The 25,233-nt window shown below is 40.7% G+C and overlaps 2 protein-coding genes across 4 annotated transcripts; one reads left to right on the top strand and one right to left on the bottom strand.

Moving 5' to 3' along the window:
* The first annotated feature begins 170 nt into the window (after positions 1-170).
* On the top strand, positions 171-8,891 carry cnot2 (CCR4-NOT transcription complex, subunit 2). 2 transcript variants are annotated; one of them, XM_088997229.1, is made up of 15 exons: positions 171-242; positions 1,316-1,444; positions 1,522-1,597; positions 1,809-1,956; positions 2,064-2,246; positions 2,396-2,475; positions 5,022-5,147; positions 5,304-5,428; positions 5,500-5,617; positions 6,122-6,278; positions 6,366-6,427; positions 6,496-6,545; positions 7,249-7,349; positions 7,437-7,581; positions 7,670-8,891. In XM_088997229.1, exons 2-15 carry the CDS (start codon positions 1,328-1,330, stop codon positions 7,754-7,756), a joined length of 1,575 nt encoding a protein of 524 aa, XP_088853355.1. In that variant the 5' UTR covers positions 171-242; positions 1,316-1,327; the 3' UTR covers positions 7,757-8,891. The 2 variants fall into 2 exon arrangements, with proteins under 2 accessions (XP_088853355.1, XP_088853356.1); XM_088997230.1 differs by lacking the exon at positions 171-242 and adding an exon at positions 272-445.
* On the bottom strand, positions 8,107-22,504 carry washc4 (WASH complex subunit 4). Of its 2 annotated transcripts, XM_088997227.1 has the most exons (33): positions 22,346-22,504; positions 21,777-21,916; positions 20,763-20,816; positions 20,590-20,655; positions 20,368-20,413; positions 20,199-20,266; positions 20,034-20,116; positions 19,749-19,791; positions 19,576-19,679; positions 19,279-19,399; positions 17,987-18,110; positions 17,776-17,903; positions 17,539-17,699; positions 17,301-17,427; positions 16,785-16,910; positions 16,592-16,699; positions 16,211-16,357; positions 16,025-16,104; positions 15,844-15,949; positions 15,336-15,452; positions 15,058-15,226; positions 14,450-14,604; positions 13,336-13,410; positions 13,129-13,233; positions 12,916-13,050; positions 12,722-12,830; positions 11,981-12,047; positions 11,226-11,312; positions 10,937-11,084; positions 10,668-10,764; positions 10,381-10,577; positions 10,218-10,314; positions 8,107-10,103 (listed from the first exon to the last, which is right to left on the bottom strand). In XM_088997227.1, the coding sequence occupies exons 1-33, from the start codon at positions 22,404-22,406 to the stop codon at positions 10,039-10,041; spliced, it is 3,516 nt and encodes a 1,171-aa protein (XP_088853353.1). In that variant the 5' UTR covers positions 22,407-22,504; the 3' UTR covers positions 8,107-10,038. The 2 variants fall into 2 exon arrangements, with proteins under 2 accessions (XP_088853353.1, XP_088853354.1); XM_088997228.1 differs by lacking the exons at positions 20,368-20,413; positions 20,590-20,655; positions 20,763-20,816; positions 21,777-21,916; positions 22,346-22,504 and having other exon boundaries at positions 19,749-19,856; positions 20,199-20,224.
* Between the last annotated feature and the right edge of the window lie 2,729 nt (positions 22,505-25,233).

The raw sequence follows: 25,233 nt of genomic DNA, 5'->3' as shown, positions 1-25,233 counted from the left end.
TTTAGTGATCACAATGCCAATCATCAAATGATAGTGGGGTTGTGAGATAATTCTTATTGCCAAAAGTAATTGTTTAGTACATTTGCTCCATGGTGAGCATCATTCCATGTGAACTCCATACCCGTTGAGGCTTGTGTACGGAAGTGGTCTGCAGGTTGTAAGGTCAAAGGGTAAAGGCTGTTCTTCTTTCGGTTGAGAACACAGCCATCTTGGATTTAACGAAGTCAAGTGAAATTGATGCGGTGAGGCTATTTTGAATTGTATATCACCTTTCCAATAGGACGCGCAGAATCAGCTCGTTGAAATGAATGAGTGAATTTGGCCCCGTTGTTTTCTTGTGGCTTTTCTCGGCAAAACGGTTCCTTTAGCTGTTAGCATCATCTGATTGTCGCAGCCTGGCAAACGGAGCGTAAATTGAGCCGAGAAAGGGGGCATCTGTCTCCAGGTATCTGCAATCCAGCGTCTTTTGTCTGCAGCTAGGAAGCCAAAGCTGCATGTTTTATAAATACACGTAAAAGACGCAGGGATGTACGTTGTTGTGAGCTAAATTATTGCTTTGCGTAGCCGCATTAGCGAGCGAGGCTAACGCTAAATACAAGCAACGAGCCTGCCTACACAGGCTTCTCAGTCAGGTCCTCAGCTCGCTAGCATCTTAGCATCCTATCCAAGAACTGAAAATGTTCAAACATATATTTTCTGTTAAACCACGAAATTTTCACTGACCACAAGTGTCAATTTTTTTTTCCTAATATCGTAATATTTTTAATCTGCGCATCGCGGGAAATGTGTCGCGAAGATCTGTACTGTTCACTCCAAGCGCTTGGCTCAATAGGTATTACTGTGTTTACAAGGAGCAGTGCAAAAGTGCCTTTTGACATCGAGATCGAAAAAAGATATTCACTGAATAACTCGCATGGTTCACATACATTAAACATTAAACTTTCATTCCTTTCATCACTTTGCTGCTGTGAAATGTAAATGTCTCCACTGTGAGACTAATAAAGGCATATCCAATCCAATCCATACTGTGTATGCCTTTCCCAGAAGTAAACTAAAAATAGCTGAGAATTGTCAAGAAAAAAGTGACAACAAAGACAATTATTCACATTGTGTATAAACAGCTGACTATTGCACCAATGATCCCAGGATAAATACACAATCCTCATTAAATTTGCATTCAAATCCTATTGTTGAACTGTGCTCCAAAATATGCTCAAATGTTTTTAGGTCTGATAAGTGAAATGATCTGTTGAGGCGATTGTTCTCTTTTGTTCAGTGACCCCCTCCCTTCAAATGGATTTACATCTCTCTGCAGGTGACGAAAGGCATGTTTGGTTCGAGAAAGAAATTTGCAGAGTTCGTTGAGGTAGTGGACAACGACTTTACTGATGAAAGCATGTACTACAACCAGCCGTCGATGTTCCCACATCGGTCGGACAAAGACGTGAGCTCTTCTTCGTCATAATGTGGTCTCCTCTATCTATCTAAGGTCTTTTGTGCTTACAGAATATTTCTCCCCAGATGCTGTCGTCACCTTCGCCGTCCTCATCCTCGGGGCAGCTGTCACAGCTTGGTGCGAGTTTGTATGGTCCACAAAGTGAGTAGAAACAGTGACAAACCAAGGACATCTGGAATTGTTAAAAAAATGTAAAGATATATTGTGTCGGACTTGTAAGTGTAGTTTTACACAAACATGATGAACGCGCAGGTATGATCAGTATTTTTTTTGTAAACATTTGGATGCATAGACTCTTAATTGCATTAATTGGCTGTATTTTATATTTTCTGTTATTATATTTCTACTGCAGGTGCACTCGGCTTTTCGGTACGAGGCATGGGGAACAGTACCCCTCAGTTAAACCGAAATTTAACGCAAAGCACCCAGCTACAAAGTCACATTACCCCCACAACAGGTGTCCCCACCATGTCTCTCCATACTCCTCCATCGCCGAGCAGGTGCCTTCCACATGAAAATTTAGTTCACCTGAAATTAAACGCTGACCTGATGCAGAAATAAGAGAAACAAAGTAGACTAATAAAGTATTTCCTGTTTCTTTTAACAGGGGGTCTTTACCTATGAACACGAGGAACATGTTGAACCACTCTCAGGTCGGTCAAGGCCTCGGCATGAGCGGCAGGACCAATAGTATGAGCAGCTCAGGCCTGGGCAGCCCCAATCGCAGCTCTCCAAGTATCATCTGTATGCCCAAACAGCAACCAGCACGCCAGGCCTTCACTGTAAACAGGTGTGAGGTTTCAATTTGATGGACCCACCTCCTCTTGCTTCGTCATGTGGATATTACATTGATTTTCCACTTGACAATCGACTTGTATTATGAATCATTTTTAAACTACGTCTAATCTGTAATTTGTATTGTTTTCCGCATCGATGCAGCATGTCCGGATTTGGAATGAACCGCAACCAAGCTTTTGGGATGAACAACTCATTATCAAGCAATATTTTCAACGGCACAGGTCAGCATGTTAAACCGAAGCATCGTTTCAAAGTACATTTTTTTCCCCCACCCTCCAACACCTTATGTACATCTCAATGAACTAGTATGTCATGGAAAAACTGCATTTCAGGGGTTGAAAAAAAAGAAATCATATAGATTTACTGCACGCAGGGTGAAATGCGATGGAGAGAGCATACATACATATACAGTACATCCCATCTCAAAACCCACCTATTTAAAATTGCATTTTCTGTGTAGCTCTCTCTTGTTTCCATTTATAATTGTATTCTATTTATAATTGTATTTTATTTATTGTTGTATCTTTGCTTGTCTGTAACTGTAAAGTGTCCTCAAGAGCTTTGAAATAAAATGTATTATTATTATTATTATTATTATTATTATTATTATTATTATTATTATTATTATTATTATTATTATTATCATCCATATATCCATACATCCATTCAAGCATGCATGAATGGATTGCAAATTTCCCAATTGTGGTACTATTAAAGGACAACCGACGTCTCCGGACAAGTTGTGTCCATAATTTGTAAAATGGCTTCAAATGACTTCTACTGAGCGTATTTTACAAAGATTCCACCGCATATAGCTATATTTTACGTTTTAAGACTCGCGCTGAATATTCCGGAAGTCTTGTTTTTGAGTTGGTGACGAGTCCGTACGTGACGTCACTGAAGGAACGCCCTTGACCGAAAAAAAAGGACACATTGTAGCAGTCCTTCCATCACGTCAATGCATTTTGCTGGGCTATTTTGGTCTGAAAAAGAGCCAGAAGAGGGCGACCAAGCTCCATATAAGGAATTTATCAGCCTGTGGAAATTTGTAACTCCACTGCGCCATCACCAGCGCACATCTCTTACGATTGCCGCATATTGCTACATGATCTGTGCCACACATGACATACTTCTGTTAAAATAGCTAAAGAAAAAATAGTTAAACAGCAATTGAAAACGTTTTCTTTCGGAGGTTTTAACAATTGTCGTGATGCGCCGCAAACTGCCGAAAGAGATAGACTATTTATTTACCCATAGCGCATTGCAGTATTTACATCGAACGACACCGACATAGATGGTTGCAATGGAGCGAGAGAACAGAAGTAAAACTCTAAAAGACATTAAAAACAAGCAGCAAAAAACATGTTTGTTTTTTTAAAGAAACAACAGAGGATAGTGACAATTTGTTTCAGCAAACTGCTGTTCATGATTCCAATTTAATAATAATAATAATAATAAAGGCAAATCCAATCCAATTTAGTGACGAATGGGAGTGATTTCAGATCTGTTGCATCACTTTTGATTCTTAATCTTAAAAGCAAAGACATTTGTTAAAGTAGACACTAGTAAGAAATATTGTGCTAAGTCTGTTCTCTGTATTTTCTGTAATACCATAGAATGTCAAAATAGCACGGGATTGTGTAGTAACTAAAGAAAATAGAAAAGGTGTGTTCATTTTATTTATGAATCAATTATTTGACTTGAATTAAAATTGTTTATATATTAATCAAATATTTTTTTTATTTGCAATTTAGAAATATCTTGCTTAATTGAATGCATGTTGGTTTATTTCAATCAGTTTTGTATGCTTCGGCAATGTAGTTAAATTGGGCCCATCAATTTTAGAATTTGGCCCCCTTTTCAGATGCCAGGCCCCCTTGAGAATTTCCCTGCATGCATGCTTGCATACAGACAGACAGACAGACAGACAGACAGACATACATACATCTCTACATATGGACGTACGTACGTACATCTCTATATATGGACGCACGTACGTATGCCCATCCATCCGTACATCCATCCGTACATCCATCCATACATCTACAGTGAGACCTCAACTTACGAACTTAATTGGTTCCCAGACAGTGTGTAAGACGAAAACTGTGTATCTAAAAAAAAAATCCCATAGGAAACCATTAAAATGGGAATAATCCGTTCCCGGGTTTCCATAAAATATACTTTTCAACTAAATAAGCCTTAAAACTACACACAACATACCTTATTCTATGTATAATAAATGTGCTATCGTATTGTAATGAAAGAAATACAGTGCATCGTATCATAAAGTCACTTCATTTACATTTGTGATGGTCATTGATGGCTTGATGGAATGGCGTTGGAGGTCGAAGGTCAAAGGGAATTGCTGTTTGGAAAGAGGCGCATTACATGAGGACTGTAATTAAAGAAATAAACTGTGCTGTAAAATAAAGTTTTATTTACCTTTTTGATGGTCGTTGATGGCTTATGGAAGGAGAGTCACCTTCCATAAGGACTGTTGGTAACTTAACCTCTGGTGCTGTTCGGTTGTGTGCTTCCGCCGAAGATCACTCCGCCAGCCGTGGTGGGTGTGTATTGTGAAAATAGTGCTTATTATAAGGTTTAATTTTCAGAAATTTGACGTTTGTAAGATAAGGTGTTTGTAAGTTGAGGTCTCACTGTATACATCTATGCAGTATGTACAGTACTATCAAGACTTTTTTTCTGGCTGAAACCTGAGCAACTTGAAATGAATTTAGTGAATAACATGCTTTTCCGTTTACTGTAGATGGGAGTGAAAACCTTGCCGGACTCGATCTGTCAGATTTCCCCGCATTAGCGGACAGGAGTCGGAGGGAAGGGACCGGCAATCCAACACCGGTGCTTAACCCACTGGCTGGAAGAGCTCCCTATGGTAGGCCAAAAAAGGTTTCTTTCAAACAATAAATAATAAGTACATGCACCATCGGAGGTATTTTTAAGTGCTGAAAAACAGGAGTATCAAATAATGCTGGTTTTATGACAATGGCATTTTTTGTTTCATCTGTTTGTTGCGTTTCTGACGGACAAGTTGGCATGGTGACAAAACCATCAACCGAACAGACACAGGATTTCTCAATCCATAATGAGGACTTCCCTGCGTTGCCGGGCCCAAATTATAAGGACCCTTCGTTGCCCAGCGATGAAAATAAAACTGTAAGTGCACCACTCCTGGTAATATGAGGCAACGCTTTGTGATCTTTTATATTTTTTTCTGATTTGTAAAGAACTTGAATTCAACAAGCAAGAGCACATCCAATACAGATGGCCCAAAGTTCCCCGGGGACAAGACGGCCTCGGCGCAGAACAACAACCAGAAGAAAGGGATCCAGGTGTTGCCCGACGGTGAGCGGATCGCTTGATGCCGCCGCGAGGCAATGGGACCAGGCTCCTGGCGCAGATGGCTGAAAGTTAGATGCCGGTGGCATCCTCCCTTTCATCCCCGCGCCAATTTTGGTGACGTGGGCACACTGTCAGTCACCACCCGACACCGGCACCAGCACCAAGAAGACTCCCCCAACACACTCAAGCAAAGCGTGCTATGAAGCACCAGTCTTCATAACGGCTATAGTTTCGCTCGCTTCCAAACGTGGAAATGTTTTTTCCCGCATGTAAAATGTTGATGATTTCCTTGCAGTCACAGCATCGCAAAGGGGGCTTCAGGCACCAAAACCTGATACCATTTGAGTTTATGTGAATCAGTGTTCAGAACTATCAACCCAAATTGGTCCCTGCCCAGAACATTTTTTTTCAACTGTCTTTAGTACCCATCCGCAATTGCAGGGTTAAGATAATAAACTTTGGCAATAAAAGTTTGTTCCAAACTCTTGTCCTGTCTTATGACTGCAGGCCGGGTGACGAACATTCCCTCAGGCATGGTGACGGACCAATTTGGTATGATTGGCCTTTTGACCTTCATCCGGGCAGCAGAAACGGATCCTGGGATGGTCCATCTGGCACTCGGAAGTGACCTCACAACTTTGGGTCTCAATTTGAATTCACCAGAGTATGACTGCAACCGCTGCCATAAACAATAATCTTAAAATGGACTGCGTCCCAAAAACGTGACTGACCCTGCTTCCTCTTCTACCAGAAACCTTTACCCCAAGTTTGCGTCACCCTGGGCTTCGGCACCTTGTCGACCTCAAGATATTGGTAAGCAAGCAACCTAGATACAAATGGCCTCCCTTATCGTACTTATTTGACTTTTGCTGTTTTGTCAGATTTTCATGTTCCATCGGAGTACTTAACCAATATCCACATAAGGGACAAGGTAAATAAAGTACAGTGGAACCTCTAAGATTGATTGCCATCTGTTTTGAGATGCTGGCCTGCCTCCATTTTTCCCCCTTTATTTTTATAATTGTACATGGAGGAAATGTCAATATTGACTGTTGCCATCAAAAAACCTGTGGGCAGTGTTAGAAGTAACTTTACTCAATTGTTGACTGTCACGACTCACACCTGGCGATGTGACATGGCCATGCGGCGATGACTGTTTGTGTATGAGAAGTTTCTGTTCAAAAAGACTGCTTACTTTGTCAAACTATTATTTTGTAATTCCTAATTTTACATGACAATGATATCTACGTTTTAGAATGATACCATTCTGACCTTTTACTGGACTTGATACACACTTTAGCGGGAACTCATTGGACTGAGCAGGCAGGACGGGAATGTCTCTTAGCTTCCTGTTGCGCTTTCCTTTTTGCCAAGCGCATTTGGAGTGACAATAGAAAAATGCTGAATAAGTAAAACGCACTTGATGCTCGCTTAAGTCAAAGTCCCACAAAGTTTGCCAACTTGTCGCACGCATGAGATGTATGCATTTGAAGAGATCAGAAATGTATGTTGAATCCCAAATTGTTCGACTTAAGAGGTTCCACTGTATATGGTTGCAGTTTTCAAGATCTGTCCAAGCTGTATACACTTTGGTCCTGTGTTCATTTTTTGTGCCCCCGCTGTCTTGCCCCCAGCTGGCTGCTATTAAACTGTCTCGATATGGTGAAGACTTGTTGTTCTACTTGTACTACATGAACGGTGGGGACTTACTACAGCTTCTGGCAGCAGTAGAACTGTGAGTAATTAACAATGAATGATTCAACCTCTATCTGCTGACCAGGGTTTTCTAACCTTTCTGTTTTTTTCTAACTCGTCTGTCTAGCTTTAACCGGGACTGGCGGTACCACAAAGAGGAGCGACTTTGGATCACACGAGCACCTGGCATGGAGCCGACATTGAAGACCAATGCCTACGAGAGGGGCACCTACTACTTTTTTGATTGTCTTAACTGGAGAAAAGTGGCCAAGGTAAATCCTCTGCTGCAGTGTTGTGATCGGTGTCACAAGGTAGCAATAATGCTCAATTTTGATGTCCACTATTGTCTGGAAATCTAAGGAATTCCATCTGGAGTATGATAAGCTGGAAGAGAGGCCTCACGTGCCAACAACATTCAACTACAACCCAGCCCAGCAGGCCTTCTAAGGCCGACCTGTCCGCAAGGCTACAGCTGTTCCTGCACATAATACTGTTGTCCAGGGAGGGCGCTGTGGTTCTCACAGCCTGGTTTTTATTCCTTGAGGATTTGTCTGTTTGACTGCAGGGGAGGCGTGTCTGACATCGGAATGATCCTCCTGTTCCAAAATTTCATGTTGCCCAGAACACCAACATTTTTTTTATTCTGTTTCTTTTCCCTGATTTTTTTCAGTCTTGTTTTGAGCAGGGTCTGTGTTATGTTTACGTCTGAAGCCTGAATTCTCCCAGGAAGGACTGACCCTCGTTTGTAACACCAGAAAAAGTGAGGGGGAAGGCAAAATAAAATCCTCAAACTCAAGTGAAAGGGTGAAAAAAATGCAATGTTTATTGTTGCACTATATTTAGTAATAAAAGAACACAACATTTGTTTGTGCTTTTTATTATGCCAACACTCCCTTGCGTTTGTTTTGCTTCTGTTTTTTCCCTTGGTTTAGGTATTTGCAATTTGTCATCCTTTATTCATTTTCTTCCACCACCAACAATTTCCTCTCATTCTGTTTGCCCCGATGTCTTGATCCAAACCTCTAGCTTGTGAAGTGTGGACTACTTGGTGCCCACCAATATGGACACAAACTTTACCCTTTGTGGGTAAACGCAAACAGTTGCTTTAGAGCAAACAAAACACTTTACTCTTTGTTACAATTTTCTAAGAATTGTGTACATTTTGTTTCTTGACATCACATGAATTAGTACAGTAAATGTAATTTTGAATGTGTATATATGATTGCAACATGTGTATACAGTATATATATATATATATATATATGACATCTATTTTGGAACAAATCTTGCCCTGCCTTGTACCTCGTTTTTGAGGGTAGCATGGATGAAATATGTGGAGGGGCCTGGAACACAGCACTTTGGGCATCAAAATAGGTTGGAAAGTCACGCTAGAAATTTCGTGATTCTCAGACTAAACAAAACCAACATGGTAAAAAAATCAGTACAAAGTGAAAAAAGAAAAGCAAGTTGAAGCTGTTTGGACAACACAATTTCATAGGAAAACTTGTGGTGAAAACTGCAGACCTGTCTTGTATTTCTTGAGGCAACCGCTTCATCTCTGTATTAAAGCAGACAAAGCTTCCCCTAATCCCGTTGTCTCTTGTATGGTTCTAAATTGCTCTTGCAATCTTCAACCAAATCACTTGAAACCCCCCTACCCCCAACAGACACACTTTGCGTTTCATAAGCATGTTAACAATTCAAAATCATTCAGAATCAGAAAGCCTTTAACCGTCCCACAATGGGGACATTCGCAAAAGTTTTATTAGCCTTCAATTCGGTACCCAAATGTTAAATTGATGGAATGTCATTCAAGCAAATATTACATGTATCACATCAATGAATATACAATTAACAAATGTGTATAATGAAATTATTACCTGTGCTGCAAAAAATATCTTGCACTGCGCAAGAGATTCTGTGTATTGTTTTCAATGTTAATCTCATATTCATGAATTCGATGTATCTACAGTTCCGAAAGGCACACATACATTTCAACAATGTGGTAAAAGGACCGTGATGATGAGCTCTCTGCAAATATGGCACACAACACTTTGCTCCTATGCATACTGAGGTGTTAAGAACAAAGCTACCAGGTAAGGCCATGGACAATCATATCATGATGAGGAACTTGTGGAAAACACAGGGTGTGATTATTTAGTTTCATCTAACGTCTGTGTAAGCTCTCAGTCGTACAGGAGTGGTCCATCGATGAGAAGGTTTCTTCAGCCGTCATCTGTACAACCTTCAAATTTGTACAGATGACGGCTGAAGAAACCTTCTCATCGATAGTTTCATCTAACTAACATTCGACTTGGCAGGGAAAAAAACTCACTTTGAATGGAGCCCAATCAAAAAGCTGTGAACTGTTAACATTATTATTATTAATATTCTCGACTGGCAAACAGTACAGGGTGTCTGCCGGTGATCCAAAGTTATCTGCGATAAACTCCAGCTCTCCCATGATCATAATGAGGTTATGTTGCCCAAGAAATGGACAGACAGAAAAAGGTACTCTGCAAAGTCAGTCAGTTTTAATGTGTGCACAGTCTTAGTGAAAGCACAGAAACGTTGACATAAAAAAAGATAAAATATTTCCTAACTTCTTAGGAAATTTAGTCAAGCTTGCAGTCTTCAGACCTAAATCAAATGTTGCTCACGGTGTATTCTGATATTGTTGCACATTCACTATCATTATTTGTTCGCTTGAGGCTGAAATCACAACAGGATCACTTTGACCGCAGCTCCGCAGGGGTGGGACCATCAGAAGATTCTCCAGCTTTAGAGGAGTCTTCTGTTGAGGGGGGAAAAGATAATGAATAAAACAATCAATACTCTGATTCATTTGCCTGGAAGACGTTTTTCTCAGTCACTTGAGGCTTTTGGAATTTACAAGTCATCAAAAAACCTTTATCCTTCTTTTCTTGAGTCTCCTCAGCTGCTGTCTTGTCCGCTCTGAAGAAAATACGGGCACTGCTCAAGGAGAAGTGAAGTAGCTCAAACTCCTAGCAGTAGGAGAAGAAATATAAGTTAAGAAGCAGGAAAAACTTAAGGTTACATGAAGTCTGTACCTGAAGGTAGAGATCCAATCTTTTCTGAGTCAGGTTCATTGTTTGCAGCAACTTTTGATCCTGACTGGCAGAGTGGAGGTGCTGCTCTTTCACCACGGCGTTCATCTCTTTCTTGTACTTATCTCGGACCGACTGGAACCAGTGCAGGGAGTCAAACTCCAAGTATTGGTCCAGCAGCTTCAGAATGTATGCCACGCCTGAACAACATGTTACAGTGTGCACGAGTTTAAGATTCTATGCTACAGCACGTTGTATGTGTGCCCTCCTCCCCAATGTAGGTCACTTACCCATAGCAAATCCATCATCTGTAAAAGCAGCTCCGGTCTTGTTCTTCTTGTTCAGCTTCTCTTTGCAACTGATGGAATGTTCCACAAAGTTCACAGTCTAAAGGACAAATTGATTTGCCAGTGTAAAATGGGCCATTCCACTGAAACCCTCATAACACAAATGACCCATTTATGGTGACACACACACTTTTAAAGCTTGAGCTTCGATAGGGCCACTGGTGTTTAGCAGTGCAAATGGGTCACGTTACTAGAAAATACTTGGTACTCACCAGTGGGGGCACAATCATGTAAAAGTTCCTCAGGTGCATGTTCTTTGCTCGTCGAAACTCGGGCGCAAACACTTCCACCAGCATCTTAAAGTATTCCGTCCCCTCGGCAGAGTTGCTTGTCAAATCTCCTAATACGGAATCGAGCACGCTGCATACAACGAGCAAAGTTCATGAGGTAAAAATCACATTAACATTTATTTTCATCTGTGCCACCTATTGGAATCTAAAAGCGGAATGATAGTTATCCACATGACATCCATAATGCCAACATGGTGGACCAATACGTTACCCTGCAGCTCTCCGAGTTTCCTCTGACAGTCCTTCCTCCTTTACCAGCTCCTCGAAATTGACAATATCATCCAAGTCTGGGACAAACCTTCAAAGATCCACAGCATAATACAATGACTCCTTGCATTGATAAATATGCCATTTGATATCAGTAAACTGGTGGTAAGACAACCCACGTCCAATTCACTTTTAACTCATTCACTGCCAGACGTGCAAAAATGTGTCCACTCTCGTGCCAGGGTTTTTGTCATTGCCACTCAAATTCCAGGACCCACGCAGTATTGAGTTTTAGGGCTACATAAACCTTCAATACAGTGCGGGAAACATTAAGACGCTCTTTCTTCATCAGAAAAAAAGTTATTTCCTAAATTACAGTAAAGTCTCGTTATATTGATATCGGATATATCGATAGTCCCGGTTATATCGATACTATTTCTATGCACGCACGGAGAAAATTACATGCAAACAGGGTCGGATATATCGATAGTCCCGGTTATATCGATATTTTTTCTGACTCCCTTGAATATCGATATAACGAGACTTTACTGTATATGGGTCTGCGATTATATGAAGTGCAAGTGGGGGCGGCTGTACAAAAGACAAATGCTGTCCTCTCGCGGAAAAATTGCCAGAGGTCTCACCTGTGCTTTATCGGCACCCCATCTGCAAGAAAAACCAAAACTCGAACAAATTCGGGGATGGCAGTGAATGAGTTAATATTACGAATGTTTCTATAGTAATCATTGGACAGTTTACCTCATGGCACTACTACAGCAGTGCAGTCCTCCTGAGCGGATCATACGCACATAACCCATGGCATTACCTTGAAGACAGATGGTCAAGTCCACATTTGTTACTTCATCACTACAGAAGGTAATGCATTTAAAAATTGGAAATAATCTCTCTCCTTCGATGGGAAGGTTTCTTCAGCCGTCATCTGTACAAAAGTGAAGGTTTCGGACGTTTCGCCTCCTATCCAAGAGGCTTCGTCAGCGAACTAAAGTCTGACTGGTCGTATCGGCCCCATTTATATATCCCTAATGTCCAGACATGGTGGCGCCGGACACAGCCATGATAGGTCCCTACTCTCAGGTTGGGGACGGGGGGGGACCCCTCCCTGTGGCCGCACTGATTGTTCCTACATCCCCGACCAACGGGGATATATGGGATATATGGATGGGGCCGATACGACCAGTCAGACTTTAGTTCGCTGACGAAGCCTCTTGGATAGGAGGCGAAACGTCCGAAACCTTCACTTTTGTACAGATGACGGCTGAAGAAACCTTCTCATCGATGGACCACTCCTGTACGACTGAGAGCTTACACAGACGAATCTCTCTCCTTGTAATGATTTTTAGATTCAATGTCAAGCCAAACAACAAGTGTTTTTTTTTTTATTAGTGATAGGACTTAGATGAAAATGCTTTGGGAAGCATTCCAACAACGATATCGGACACAGTGTGTGTGCGTGTGTGTGTGTGTGTGTGTACACTTTACCAATCTGAGTAATGAGCTGTCTGAACTGGTCCAGGTAACTCTGTCCATCAGGAGTTATGCCCAGTTTTCTGATGCCACGGTTAAACTTTTCAGCACGATCAAAAGGATACTACAACAAAGTCATCAATAAATTTGATGAAAAAAAAAATGTTCCATTCTCAAATGTCAGGCTTTCGGTCAGTTCTTTGTCCTACCTTTTGGTCAGACTCGTCCTTTGTTTCTCTGAAGAAGCGAATGTCCTTGATGAGCTTGGATTTGATGTGTTCATCATACATAAATTGACTGAAGATGTAAAACTTCTTGCGCAGGAACTGGTAGGTGAAGTTCACCTGAAGGAGAGAGCAATTCCTTCCGTGACTTCTCACTCACAACGATACACTCAAAGCAGATGATTCTTTTTCACTCACTGTGGTGTTCATAATGCCAGTGCCATGGGTCCGGATAGAGTTGGCGATGTGTCGGATATTGATGGTGTTTAAGTGCTTGTTGTTACTCGCCTTCTCAATAAAGATCTATGAGACAATAACTGTTGCTGAACAAGTACCTGTACTTCACAATGCAGCAGAGGGAACGTTGGCAGTGCTGTTAAGACAATATATAAATACAATTCTAACCTGGTTGTTGAGGTTATATAAGTAGCGAGAGACAAAAACATGGATGTTCCTCATGATCTCCAACACATCCAAGCCCTTGTTGAAAACATCACATTTAGAAGAGCGATATAACATAAATATAATTGATGTAAATAATAGACTTTGTTAAAGTGCTGCCTTTTATGGTGCTAGCTGATTCAGGTGAATGATTTGGAATGTATGACTAAAAATAATGATGTGTTGCTGAATGTAAACGAGAAACTATGCTAGGGATGATTGAGCATGTATCAAATGTTTGTTTGAAGATGCATCAGCGCCTTAATTTCTTGTGATGTCTGAGACTATTTGGAGTTGGCCGAAGCATTCGCTTTATCTTTAGTCAGGCAACCATTGGGTAAGATCAGCGCTTACCCAACCAGGTGGTTCGGGAAAGTGAGTGTAAACTCTAAAGCTTAGGTAACCAGCTTGGTGAAGAGAGCAGGGAAGGAAATCTGGCAGCCCCCGCCCACTGCTCCCCAGGACATAGTTGAGGTTTGTTTTTCAACAGGCCAACAACATTTTAGACAATCCTTCCCATGTGCTGAACTCCCAATTCGAGCTCCTACACTCAGGAAGGAAGTACAGGGCCCTACACTGCAAATTCAACCAATATAAAAACTCATTCATACTGCAGGATATTGGCTTAAATATCAAACAATTCGAGGAATTCAGACAGACAAGCAAGGGGACACGAGGGCAGGGTGGAGTGTGCCTATGATTGTAATGTATTGTGAGTATGTCCAATGTACAGCATGTTGTGTAGCGTGATGTAAATGTATTGCTCAATGAATGAAGCAGCACGGAGGGCCTGTCCTCTGAGACAAGTTTCTCCTAAAGGAGACCAAATAAAAACTTAAATCATATTAAAGTTTGTTGATGGTGTTCACTGTCCAGGCAATGTCCAAAAAATAAATGAATTGAAACCAAGTCAGCCACCTCATGATTGTTCTTTGTTTGAATTTGAACACGTTTGTAAATAGGGCTGTGTGTTTTATTGCTGCACAATTGCAACTTTTGACAGTTAGTTTACAACTTCATCTTGATGAACGCTTGACGCTGAGCATTCCCACAATGGATATGTTAAAAAGCAACAGACCTGCTCCAAGGTTTGGCTTGGCAGGTGTGCTTCTGTCATTTTCAGCCCGTAACGCTGTGTAGCAAGGTTTCTCATCTCGCTGTAGGTGGCCCAGTCATGAAGAGCCACAGTGGTCAGGTTGTAGAATGTTTTATCCAGATAGTGGGTCACGTAGGCTGGAAGGACATTTGCATTGATTAAGTACAACAGTGATGTGCACTGAAAGCCATTTTGAACATGTAACTACCGTTTTTGTAGAGTTCATACATGTTTTAGAAGGCTATCTTTGGAAAATAAATAAATAAAAACAAACAAAACAAAATAAAAACATTTGGTTTGTCTTCAAAGTGTTCTTATCCTGGGACTGTAAAGCATCCTTGATAGTTTTGAAAGGCGGATAGAAATAAAATGTATTAGTATTATTGCGTATTCCCATTATTATAAGGGTCGTCTCTCACACAAAGTCAATTGATATCGGTTTCAGCACATCCACAAGCCTAATGAGGACACACAGTACAAAATGAATTGATGTCGACTTCCACGGAAAAACTATCTGACCAGTTGAGAACATCAGTTTTTGTCGATTGTAAATTCGATCACAGCTCTTCAAAGCTGGACTTTTTCAGCACCTTTGATATGAATGAATCGGTTGAAGAATCTGATGGGTTTGAGGTAGAAGAAGTGGGCCAGGTCCTTCATGCCAACTTTGAATGGGTTCCTGTCATCCAGCTTCAGGTGCATGTGTACAGAGAGCCGCAAGTCGTTCTCTATTTCTTTACACAATGTATCCAGCAAGTGCTTGAATTCAACACGAACACAGAAAAAATGATGCGATTAGGATTCTGTCTCTGTCCAAGCAACCCTTGAAGGCATCACTCTCTTTCTACCGTGGTCTACTTTTACTCACCTCTTTGAAAACATCCATGATCTCCTTGGCGTAGCTCTCCAGTAGCAGGTCGTAGGACTCCAGGTGCTTGGTTTGCATCATGGAGGGCACACAGTCCCTCAGGGCACTAAACATGTACTGTATGTACCAATCATGGCAAAATAAAAGCTCAAAATTCAACGCAGCAGAGACTGAAATGCAGTATCTGTCATGTCTTGGTACAAATACATTGCTAAGTATTGAACAGTATTAAGACTCAGTCTGTGAAATAGATGCATTAATCACTGATAAGGCTTTGGGTGTATCTCAGAGTGCTTTTAAAATCTAAATGCGGGTGCATACAAATGCCTGATGAGATAAGTCGGAAAACAAATCATCAACAAATTATTCAAGGAGATGAATATCAGACAAAAGTTCAGAATTCCGGCTCTCGTTTCACAGAAGTTACTCCGGGTCTGTGAAATCAAGGTTCCACCGTAAAAGAAACTGACGTAATATGTGTGATATGTGAATACACCAGGGTTCTTACGTGTATTCGTGCTGCATCTACAGCATTCTCATAAACATCATCCAAGTAGATAGGAAAAACTGCTCGGTGCCAGTACAGAAAGCTGCAGTCACACTGAAGTTTGACCCTAAGAAGTAAAGTAAAATAGATGTATACATCTGTCGCATCCATGTTATTTAGAGTCATCCTCATTTTACCCCACCTTTCACTGAGCTCACTTATCAGGTCCAGCTTCTTCAACACAAGCTGTAGTGGAAGTAACTCCTCATCTCTGAAGGTTTTCTATGGGCAAGTAAAATATGCATGTTATTTGCACAACCCCCTGAATTGATTAGAAATATATGGCACATTGTGATTCATTATGCCAATGCAAATTGTGTACACTTACCAGTTGAGTGCCAACACAGAGAGCCAAAGAGACCACAAGACGTCTGTCTCTTGTGCTGGGTCCACTCAGAACATTTTCGGCAAGCACCAAGGAAGATAGCACATCCAGACGCTGTTCGCTGTACTTCTTGTCAGATATCACTCTTTTCTGGGGATAAACAAACAGTGCAAGAAAAAGAAAGCTTTTACCTTCTTTTTCCAAAACCCTTCTATAGTGATCACATTATGCTTACTTATCGGATGAGAGCCACAGAAACACTGCAGTCTACAACCCCAATGAAGTAATGAATATACCCAAACAACTAAATGGAGGAAGGATACAGAGCAGTTTTCAAAACTGCTGAAATGTAATGCAACACAGATACGGTAAATTGTGCGTTACCTTAGCGACACAGATGGCGTTGAGGGCCTGTGACTGCAGCTGCTGAGTGATATGTGAGACAGAATCTGCTACGACCATGGACCGTCTGTGAAATGTGTGCTCCACTGCCTTGGGAGACAGTGACATGACACAACATCAGTACGTCTGCCAAGTCCTGACAGCCTCAATTTCATGGACAGACAGGTTTACGCACCTTCAACAATTCCACCAGTCGACACAGGGCTTTGACAGAGGTCTTGGTCATGGGTCGCTGCATGGACATGTACATGTTCATGGTGGTCTTGATAATTGTACTGATGCCGTATGCAAAGAGGACACCCTATGTGGTGGTGATTGGGGGAGGAGGCACAAGGTAAGCTTTCTGTTAAAATGAATACATGCGTAATTGTACACGTCAATGTAGTTATCTCGGTTTTTAAAAGGTTACAATGTATTGTACAGTGATACTTCCGTTTACCAACTTAATTGGAAAGTGTGTGTAAGGCGAAAAGTTCGTCTGACAAAGATTTATTTCCCATAAGAAACCATCAAAAATGAGAATAATCCATTTCCAGGTCCCCATAAAACATAATTTTGTACTAAATAAGCCTTAAAACTACACAAAACATAATAAATGTACTATTGTATTATAATTGAAAAACAAATGAGCTGAATACAGGAGAAGATTATACAATGAGCGTGAGACTCGAGGAAGACATCAATGTCTTACCTGAACAAAAACGTTACACCTGCTGTTAAGGTCTACAGCCAACTTGTCACTCTTTTGCTCCTTGCACAGAATGGACTCCATCTTCATCATCCATGACGTTACAAACACATAGTATGACTGCACATCCCTGAAGAAAACCCAATTTTATTACTGCTTCAATGTTTGCTGGCCTTAAAAAACAACCAAATAGATAACTAACCAACCAAATAAATAAATTGATAGATACATAAATCATTACTTGGACAGTGTCTGGGCTTTTTGCTGAAGGAAGGTGTCTCGTTGTGCTCGATTCGCTTGGGCGCTTTTTTTGTCTATCAGTTTGGCTGCAGCAGGAGCCTTGCTAAGGAGGAATGTGTCGGGGAACCAGATGATGTTAGCAGTCAGAGTAACAGCTGGAACCTGAAGAAAAAATAACAAGCACATTTGTCAGCAAGGTATTTCAGATGTGACCATTATATGGTACTCATTTGAATACCTTTTTACAAACATCGAGGAGTGCTTTGTAGAGCTTTTTGTCTACACTTCTAAAGATGTAAAAGTGAAGCACAAAAAGAGCACAGACTCCAGTATATTTATCTCTCTGGTCAATTTCTGATGGTTCCCCTGTCAAGCACAAAGACATAAAACACTCTATTTAAAGTGACAATAGTGTTTGAAAAGCAATCATCACAAGAATTAAACCTGACCAATCTTAGATTCCACATTGGAGAATATGGTTCGTATATTGAAGGCAAACTCTTCAGCAAAAGTGGTGTTTTTAGTGATGGTCACTCCTTTCCCAGGATCGTCGAATTTCTGGTCCACACAGCCCTGTTGTATGACAAGAAAGGTCTAAGTTATTGGTCATTCCCAGATGACATGAGCATGTGAATTCTGGGGTTGAATCGCTTTTGGCTCTTTTTTGTGTGCATTTTGGATTGCTTGTGCTTGTGTGGTTTCTCACCAGGTTTGTCCTACAAGATCGTGGCATGAGTGTGAACGTGAAAAATCTCGTGCGGGGAGAGAGAGCGAGAGATAATGAAAGAGAGATAGAGAAAGAGAGAGCGAGAAAGAGAGAGCGAGAGCGAGAGAGAACACGATGCTGAACAGAGTGAAAATGACGAGAATCGTATGTGCACTATTTGCAATGAAATTGTGAAAAAATGCCTAATATTTTAATTTCATCATACAACTGCTTGGTACATTGGAACCTAAAATAGGTGCCCTGGCGCATTACAAGTTTGCTTGGATCCCAGAAAGGATGGTTTTTCATTTTATATTTAAAGGACAACCGACATCACTTTTTTGTTTCCTAACTGACATCAGAAAAACATTTTATAGCATCTAAAATACCCAAAACATACAGTATGATATTTTTAGTCAAATGCAAAACACCAATAAAAATGACTTAAAGTGTCCAAAAACTACTTCAAATTGAACCCGGAAGTGGCCAGTTTCAGAAGATCCCGCCCCCTTGTTTGTGGTGTCACGCCAAGACGTCTTCTGGAGAGAAATGTAGTGACACACTCTTTAGTACTCATAGTACCCAAAAAAGGCAGAAAATGGCGACAAAGCTCCGTGGAAATTGTCTCCTGTGAGGTTTTGTCAAATACACTGTCGAAGTCTTGGCGCAACGATTAACCATCGTGTTATTTATGTGTTTTCCTTCTAATGTCGCCATTAACATGGATCAACACGAAGTTTTCAGACCAAACAAAGTACCGCAAAATGCATTGACGTGATGTAAGGTATGTCCTTTCTCGGTTAGTTGCATTCCTTCAGTGACGTAGGGTGAGGACTCATCACCAACTCAAAAACAAGACTTCCTGAATATTCAGTTCGAGTCTTAAAACGTAAAATATAGCTAGCTATATGCGGTGGAATCTTTGTAAAATACGCTCAGTAGAAGGCATTTGAAGCGATTTTACAAATTATGGACACAACTTGTCCGGAGACGTCGGTTGTCCTTTAAAATGAAAGGGCACGGCTTGTATGTCACCTGCAGTATCATGCCATCTAGCAACTGTCCCTCTAGTCTCAGCAAGAGCTTCTCAAATGGTTTCAGTTTTTCTTCAGCAATTGAAAATTTGCCAGGATTGTGGTGCACAGACGTTAATAACCTGTAAACAACGCATAAAAATGCATTACGGATTATTGGAGGTTTAACATTCATAAATAATACGGTACATGACACAGACACAATATTAGGATCCAATTATTTAGCAACAAATGGGAAAAACATGAATTAAGAATGAGACACTCACTTGATCTTGCATACTAAAATAGTGTGGCTCACCTCTTATACATTTTCCAATGATCTTTGAGCGTGCTATGATTTTCCATGATTTCATCAAGCGTAAGTAGAACCACTAACAAATCACCGAGATGTTCATACACTATCTGCAAAAGGAAAAGCAACATGACACAACATGCATCCATGAATACCACAGCTGATATGTGAAGGCTTACCTGGAAATGGACACTTGATGAATCAATAATTTTCGTCGCAGCCCTGAAGTATAATGAAATTACTCGGTTAACTGTTTGCTGGTAAAATAGTCAAGATTTATGAAAGACCTGGTCAGTGGGGAAAAAAAAAAGTATTTTCTTGCTGAAATATGAACATAATCAATTGGTTGGTTTTACAGTTAACATTCTGTGTGCTATAAAAAAATAATGTGCATGCATCGGTAAATATAATCTGTTATGAAGTTGGTTCTCTTTAAATGTTTGGCCTCTGGGTATGGGTCATACTTATTGCTGTTGTAGAGGGCCCCCAGCTGATGAACAATGTTGACCACCACTTCATAACATCTTGACACGAAACAGGACAGCTCCTGATAGATCATGTGAAGTCATTTATTTGCAATGCAAATATTTTGTAAATTAATTCTTACTTTAATTCTTGTCATTTGGTACCTGTAAGAATGAGATGAATCGGCCCATCTGAATTTGGGACTCGCCTTCAACCACGCTAAGGTCAGACACTGTTCAAAGGGCATACATGGCTTTAAGTAATCTATACGAAAACAATGAGCAACATTAAAGTGGTAATGACTGAAAATCAAAAACAGAACTGTCACATTACCTCCTTCTCCATAGTACAATAAACCATTGTAGAACTTGTTTTCTGCCTGTGAGAGATTATGACTAAATATATATCATGATGTATTGTATTTATTGTACAATACTAGTTTTAACATGTACTATGCAGTACACAGAAGCGCCATGAAAGAACATCCTGTCTATGGGGATACTGTGACACACACAGATTAAATGCAGATTATTATGGTGCAATTGCATGCTTTACCTCATACTTGAGATTCTTCACTTCACTACAAAGAGCTGCATATACTGTAATGACTTTGTTTAGAACCTGCAAGACAGACACCCCCCCCCCCCCACAAAAAAAAAATCAGGGTTGACCGTGATCAAAGAAATAAATAATTGAAATTAAATTTAAAATGTTTTTCTTGGCTTTACCTTATTGTCTGTTTTAATAAGCTCCAACAAGGAGGACTGTTCATGTGGGAGGAGCTGAAAGAAAAAGTACAGTATTGGTGAAACTAAATGTTAATCACTATACTGTACATTTGCTCAACCACATACTTTGGTGTTGTTATGGACAAGGTCAGATTTTGTCCAGTCAAATCATCAATTCATTTCTTTTTCTATTACGCTTGTCCTGCAATATCGCACCCTCCCAAACAGATGAAGTTAGCCTCATCTGTCCAAACTTCCGGTCCCCACTGACCATTGGAACTAAAACTTCAAGCATATAGAGACCAATCCTTACCACAGAACCTACCTCTGTACTTTGTATTACTTCCAAACAACTCAATTTTAGATTTCGAGAAAAAAAGCTACCATTTTAGGATACAGTAGCTTGTCAGCTTCTGATTAATGTTATCATTATTATTATCTCAATTTCTTACTCCTCAGTGAAACATGACTGATAGGGTGTTGTAACACTATTCTGAATGAAGTAGCAAAGACATTAAAAATGGCACTTTTTTTTTTTTTTTTTTTAATAATAATCTTGACCTTTAATGTTGTGGATGCAACATTCCCAAAAAAGCATGGAATTAATGTTGACCACAGTGTTACATCGATTCTTTTAACAACATTCCAAAAAAACTTTTTGGGACAAATGACAAACATTGTTGAAGCATTGTAGATGGAAATTCTTTCCCATTCCTGGTTGATGTATAGGTTCAGCTGTGCAACAGTCCAGGGTCTCTGTCTACCTGTGCACTGTGAGGACATGCTTACAAGCCAACCTACGTGCAGTCCTTGTGAATACAGACTGTTGGAACAGGAGTGGGGTTTCAGGACTTTCTCATCATAGTTAGCTGCTACACAGACTGCCAGGATGCCACAAATTGCTAATCTTTCGAATCAAGTAGCATAAATTGATTCGGTTCGCTGAAGCTGGCTCCTGACTTTTTATGGCACTTCGTATTTAAAACAGATTCACAGGAATTGCAGTTTCCTTACTTTGAGGGCAATGGGGTCCAGAGTGAAGTCCCAAACATCTCCGATTGAGTCATCAAGAGCCTCCTCAATGCCTCTCAGCTGAGTTGTGTACTCCTCCAGAAACTTGGCGTAGTTCTTGAGCTGAACTTCTGTGTGTATTTCTGTTAGAGGGTATCTTTCATCAATTAGCCTCACTTGGCTAAAGTTCGAGGCAAAATGTTAGTCGTTTAATCATTACATTTTAATTGAACGCCAGCGTCATATTACAATGTCTTATACACATCTGATGGGTTTCAAATGATGGGGTGTACCTTATGTTATGACAGTAGAGTGCATGATAACACGGAAGTATTTTTCTCTCGCTCGTGTAACGCGACGAGTTGAGCGTTATCTTATAGTCTCATATTGATGACTATTAAAATATTCAAGGATAGTCATTCAACGCAACATGGGCTTCAGTTTGATGAAGGGTTCTTACAAAACCGGATACGATGACAAAGAAACGGAGCATTTTGGGCTAAATAACTTGCTAGCTGCTATAGGTTGATGCAGTCACTTTAAAAGCATTCGAGCGGATTGCAATAACTCACTCTGTGAACCATCGTCAAAACGGTCAAATTCCCAGTCAGGTGCAATAGTTTCTACTGCCATATCGCAGGAAAATATTGGCTCCAAATAATGTTTTTAATGTGTGGAACTCCAGGAGCCCATGATTGGTCTTATGATTTTATAAAAGGCGCAAGCGTTCGTGGGAAATGAAGTCCGGAAAGTCAACAGACGCACAGAGGCGTCAACACTTATCCTTCATCTCATGTGCTTCTCATATCGCCCTCCTCCTCCTGGGCAATCGTTTACCGTCAGGGATGCATCCGCTTGTCATGAATTGTCAGGCCTGCTCTACTTCTGCATACGTTACCACAGTGGTGGGCCGTCAGGGCCAGCAAGGCCTTCTCTGCTGGCCTAACATAATCAGACATCATTATCATAATTATAATAAAAGTCAATTTCATTAAAAAAGTATTTTTTCTAAATATATATATAATTATTCTACATACTGTTTTCTTGATGTTATATTACAGTAAAGTCTCGTTATATCGATATCGGATATATCGATAGTCCCGGTTATATCGATACTATTACGATGCACGCACGGAGAAAATTACATGCAAACAGGGTCGGATATATTGATAGTCCCGGTTATATCGATATTTTTTCGGACTCCCTTGAATATCGATATAACGAGACTTTACTGTATATCCATTTGGTTATGCTCCTTTCAGTGTTGTAGTTTTAGGTCAGAGTTTTTAATCCAATCAGAATTCAACTAGTTTGTGTCACCAGGCTGTATGAAATCTGACCGACGCCTTCAGAATCAACAGTGAGGGTGTCTGTGCGCTGTACATGAACGGGCACATGTAGTTGATATACAGTTGTGATAGCCAATCAGATCACGAGTTGGCACAGTAAGGCCAGCTAGAGGCCCTCGCGTTGAACATGACGTATGCGTCCTGTGATTGGATACTCACTTTACCTCAGCCCTCAGCGGAGGCAGTGTGGCGTCACACGTGTGTATGATTTTGAAGTGCGCCGTTCAACCATTTCATGTCTTTCAATTCCTTGATCTCCTTGATGTGCGTCTCACCCTGACGCATAGCACACACTTGAAAATGGTATAAAAGCAGCTGTCGCGGGACAGAGAGATTGGGCGAACCACGGGGCAGAATCATCTCAGACTCATCTCGGACTCACCGCCTCAAAGAGACTTGCAAAGCCCCGCAAAGGCACAGACATCACAGCGCGACTTGCTCAACTCCACGCCGCGATCAAGCTCTGCGCGTCACCTGCCTGGGAGATCTGACAACGAACCTACTTACAAATAAAGAGAACCATCAAACTCTTTAGCAGCGCTATGCAAATCAACCAAGCTGACAACAGATCAGACCCAGAAACTTTAGCAGAAAAACCAAGTATATCTACTCGCTTTTTTAACCCACAATGGCTGAAGGAGAGGACAACTCAGATTTGGTAGCAGATATACTTGCAAGGCCATTCCCAAGACGGACCTTTCAGGAGAAGAGCCTTGTGAGAGGAGGCCGGCAGATCCCCGAGCTAGCTAACCTGTCCCAGGCGGGGAAAGGGTTTGTGTTGAGCGGTCATTCTCGGCCTTAAAGCGAATTAAAACATACGCCAGAAACACTACTGGACAGACGCGGCTTTCAGCACTGGCCTCCATGTCGATAGAAAAGGATTTATTGTTGGAACTGAAACGCACAGACAAACTGCACAACGAAGTCATTGAAGTCTTCTTGAGGAAAGAAAGGAGAATGGATTTTGTATTTAAATAAGTGTTTTGGAGGACAACAGTTTTGGTGAGTGCAAACATTTTTATTTACTTATTTTTTCACTTTTAACATGTTTTTGAAATGTTATTTCATTCATATTAAATCAATGGTAAATAAATGAAATGACAAATCTACAAAAAAAAAAGAAAAAAAATCTTGCTCTTCTGCAGTGTGTAAATAATGTGCATTGGCGCAGCTGTGATTGTAGTGGAAGTACTCAGAGACTTGTGTGATTGTGTCGCTGTCGCATGTAGGCCTATTCTCAAGAACAAATGAAAAAGATTTGTTTACTTTTATTTTCAACAAATAGTTCGTTTTGTGAACGTCTTGTTGTTTTTCTTATATTAAACTGACATTTTGTAATTTAGCGTAAAATCTTGTTAAAGATTGCATATTCTTGGTGGACTTCATAAAACTTTGCGGACAAATGATTTTAAATTTCCTTTTATTTTTAAGTGTTTGCAGTATCACGTATAGTGACAAGTTCTAATTGCTGATGCAGATTTATTGATGTGTAATTGCTCCGGAAAATAGCCTGTGTTGTAGACGATTAAGGTGATGCCACGGCCAGTACTGCGTGCGTGTGCTTTTGTAAATGATATCTCCAGCCGTTGTGTCATAAATTATGGTATTACGAGGGATATTTGTTCAAGTCGGACCAAGCAGGACTTCACTGAAGGCCTAGGTGTGAAATGCACGGACCGCCACTGCATTACCAGACCGATCACACCTACATTTAACCGATCGTTCATATTCCAAACATTCCTCTCCAATCAGTCTGTGTCGGCCAGGGGTCTCCAAAGTCGATCCTCGAGGGCCGCTGTCCTGCCTGTTTTCCAGCTCTCCCAGGAGCAACGCACCTGATTCAAATGATCAGCTCGTCAGCCAGCGTCTTATAATATGGTGTCCTTTATATATAGAACATTTTTTTAAATGTTTTGAATGTGCATCATATAATCCAGTGCTCCTTAAAGTGCAAATAGGGTACTCCTTTCCAATACAACCCATCTTCTTCTTTTATCCTATCTTCTTCCCTTTTACTTCCAGTTCCTCCCACCAACATAACACAATGGCTTCCGTCAAACGTTCTGTGCTTCCATTCGAAACAGAGGACTCCGGTTCTTTGTACTGATGGT

This window comes from Hippocampus bargibanti, linkage group LG05, assembly GCF_051943395.1.
Source record: "Hippocampus bargibanti isolate YZ-2025 linkage group LG05, ASM5194339v1, whole genome shotgun sequence".
In the NCBI taxonomy this organism is placed as follows: domain Eukaryota; kingdom Metazoa; phylum Chordata; class Actinopteri; order Syngnathiformes; family Syngnathidae; genus Hippocampus; species Hippocampus bargibanti.
The sequence above is the reverse complement of the archived record's forward strand: the minus strand, read 5'-3'. Positions and strand labels throughout refer to the sequence as shown.

Bases quoted from the DNA above. Each gene is read 5' to 3' on its own strand.
- cnot2 (XM_088997229.1), top strand. From the start codon at position 1,328: ATGTTTGGTTCGAGAAAGAAATTTGCAGAGTTCGTTGAGGTAGTGGAC. The intron at 6,546-7,248 runs GTAAATAAAGTA...TCTTGCCCCCAG, and splicing joins ATATCCACATAAGGGACAAG to CTGGCTGCTATTAAACTGTC. The intron at 7,350-7,436 runs GTGAGTAATTAA...TCGTCTGTCTAG, and splicing joins CTTCTGGCAGCAGTAGAACT to CTTTAACCGGGACTGGCGGT.
- washc4 (XM_088997227.1), bottom strand. From the start codon at position 22,406: ATGGCAGTAGAAACTATTGCACCTGACTGGGAATTTGACCGTTTTGAC. The intron at 15,227-15,335 runs GTGAGTAAAAGT...GTTGAATTCAAG, and splicing joins TCATGGATGTTTTCAAAGAG to CACTTGCTGGATACATTGTG. The intron at 10,765-10,936 runs GTGAGTACCAAG...TTTGTCCTTTAG, and splicing joins ACATGATTGTGCCCCCACTG to ACTGTGAACTTTGTGGAACA.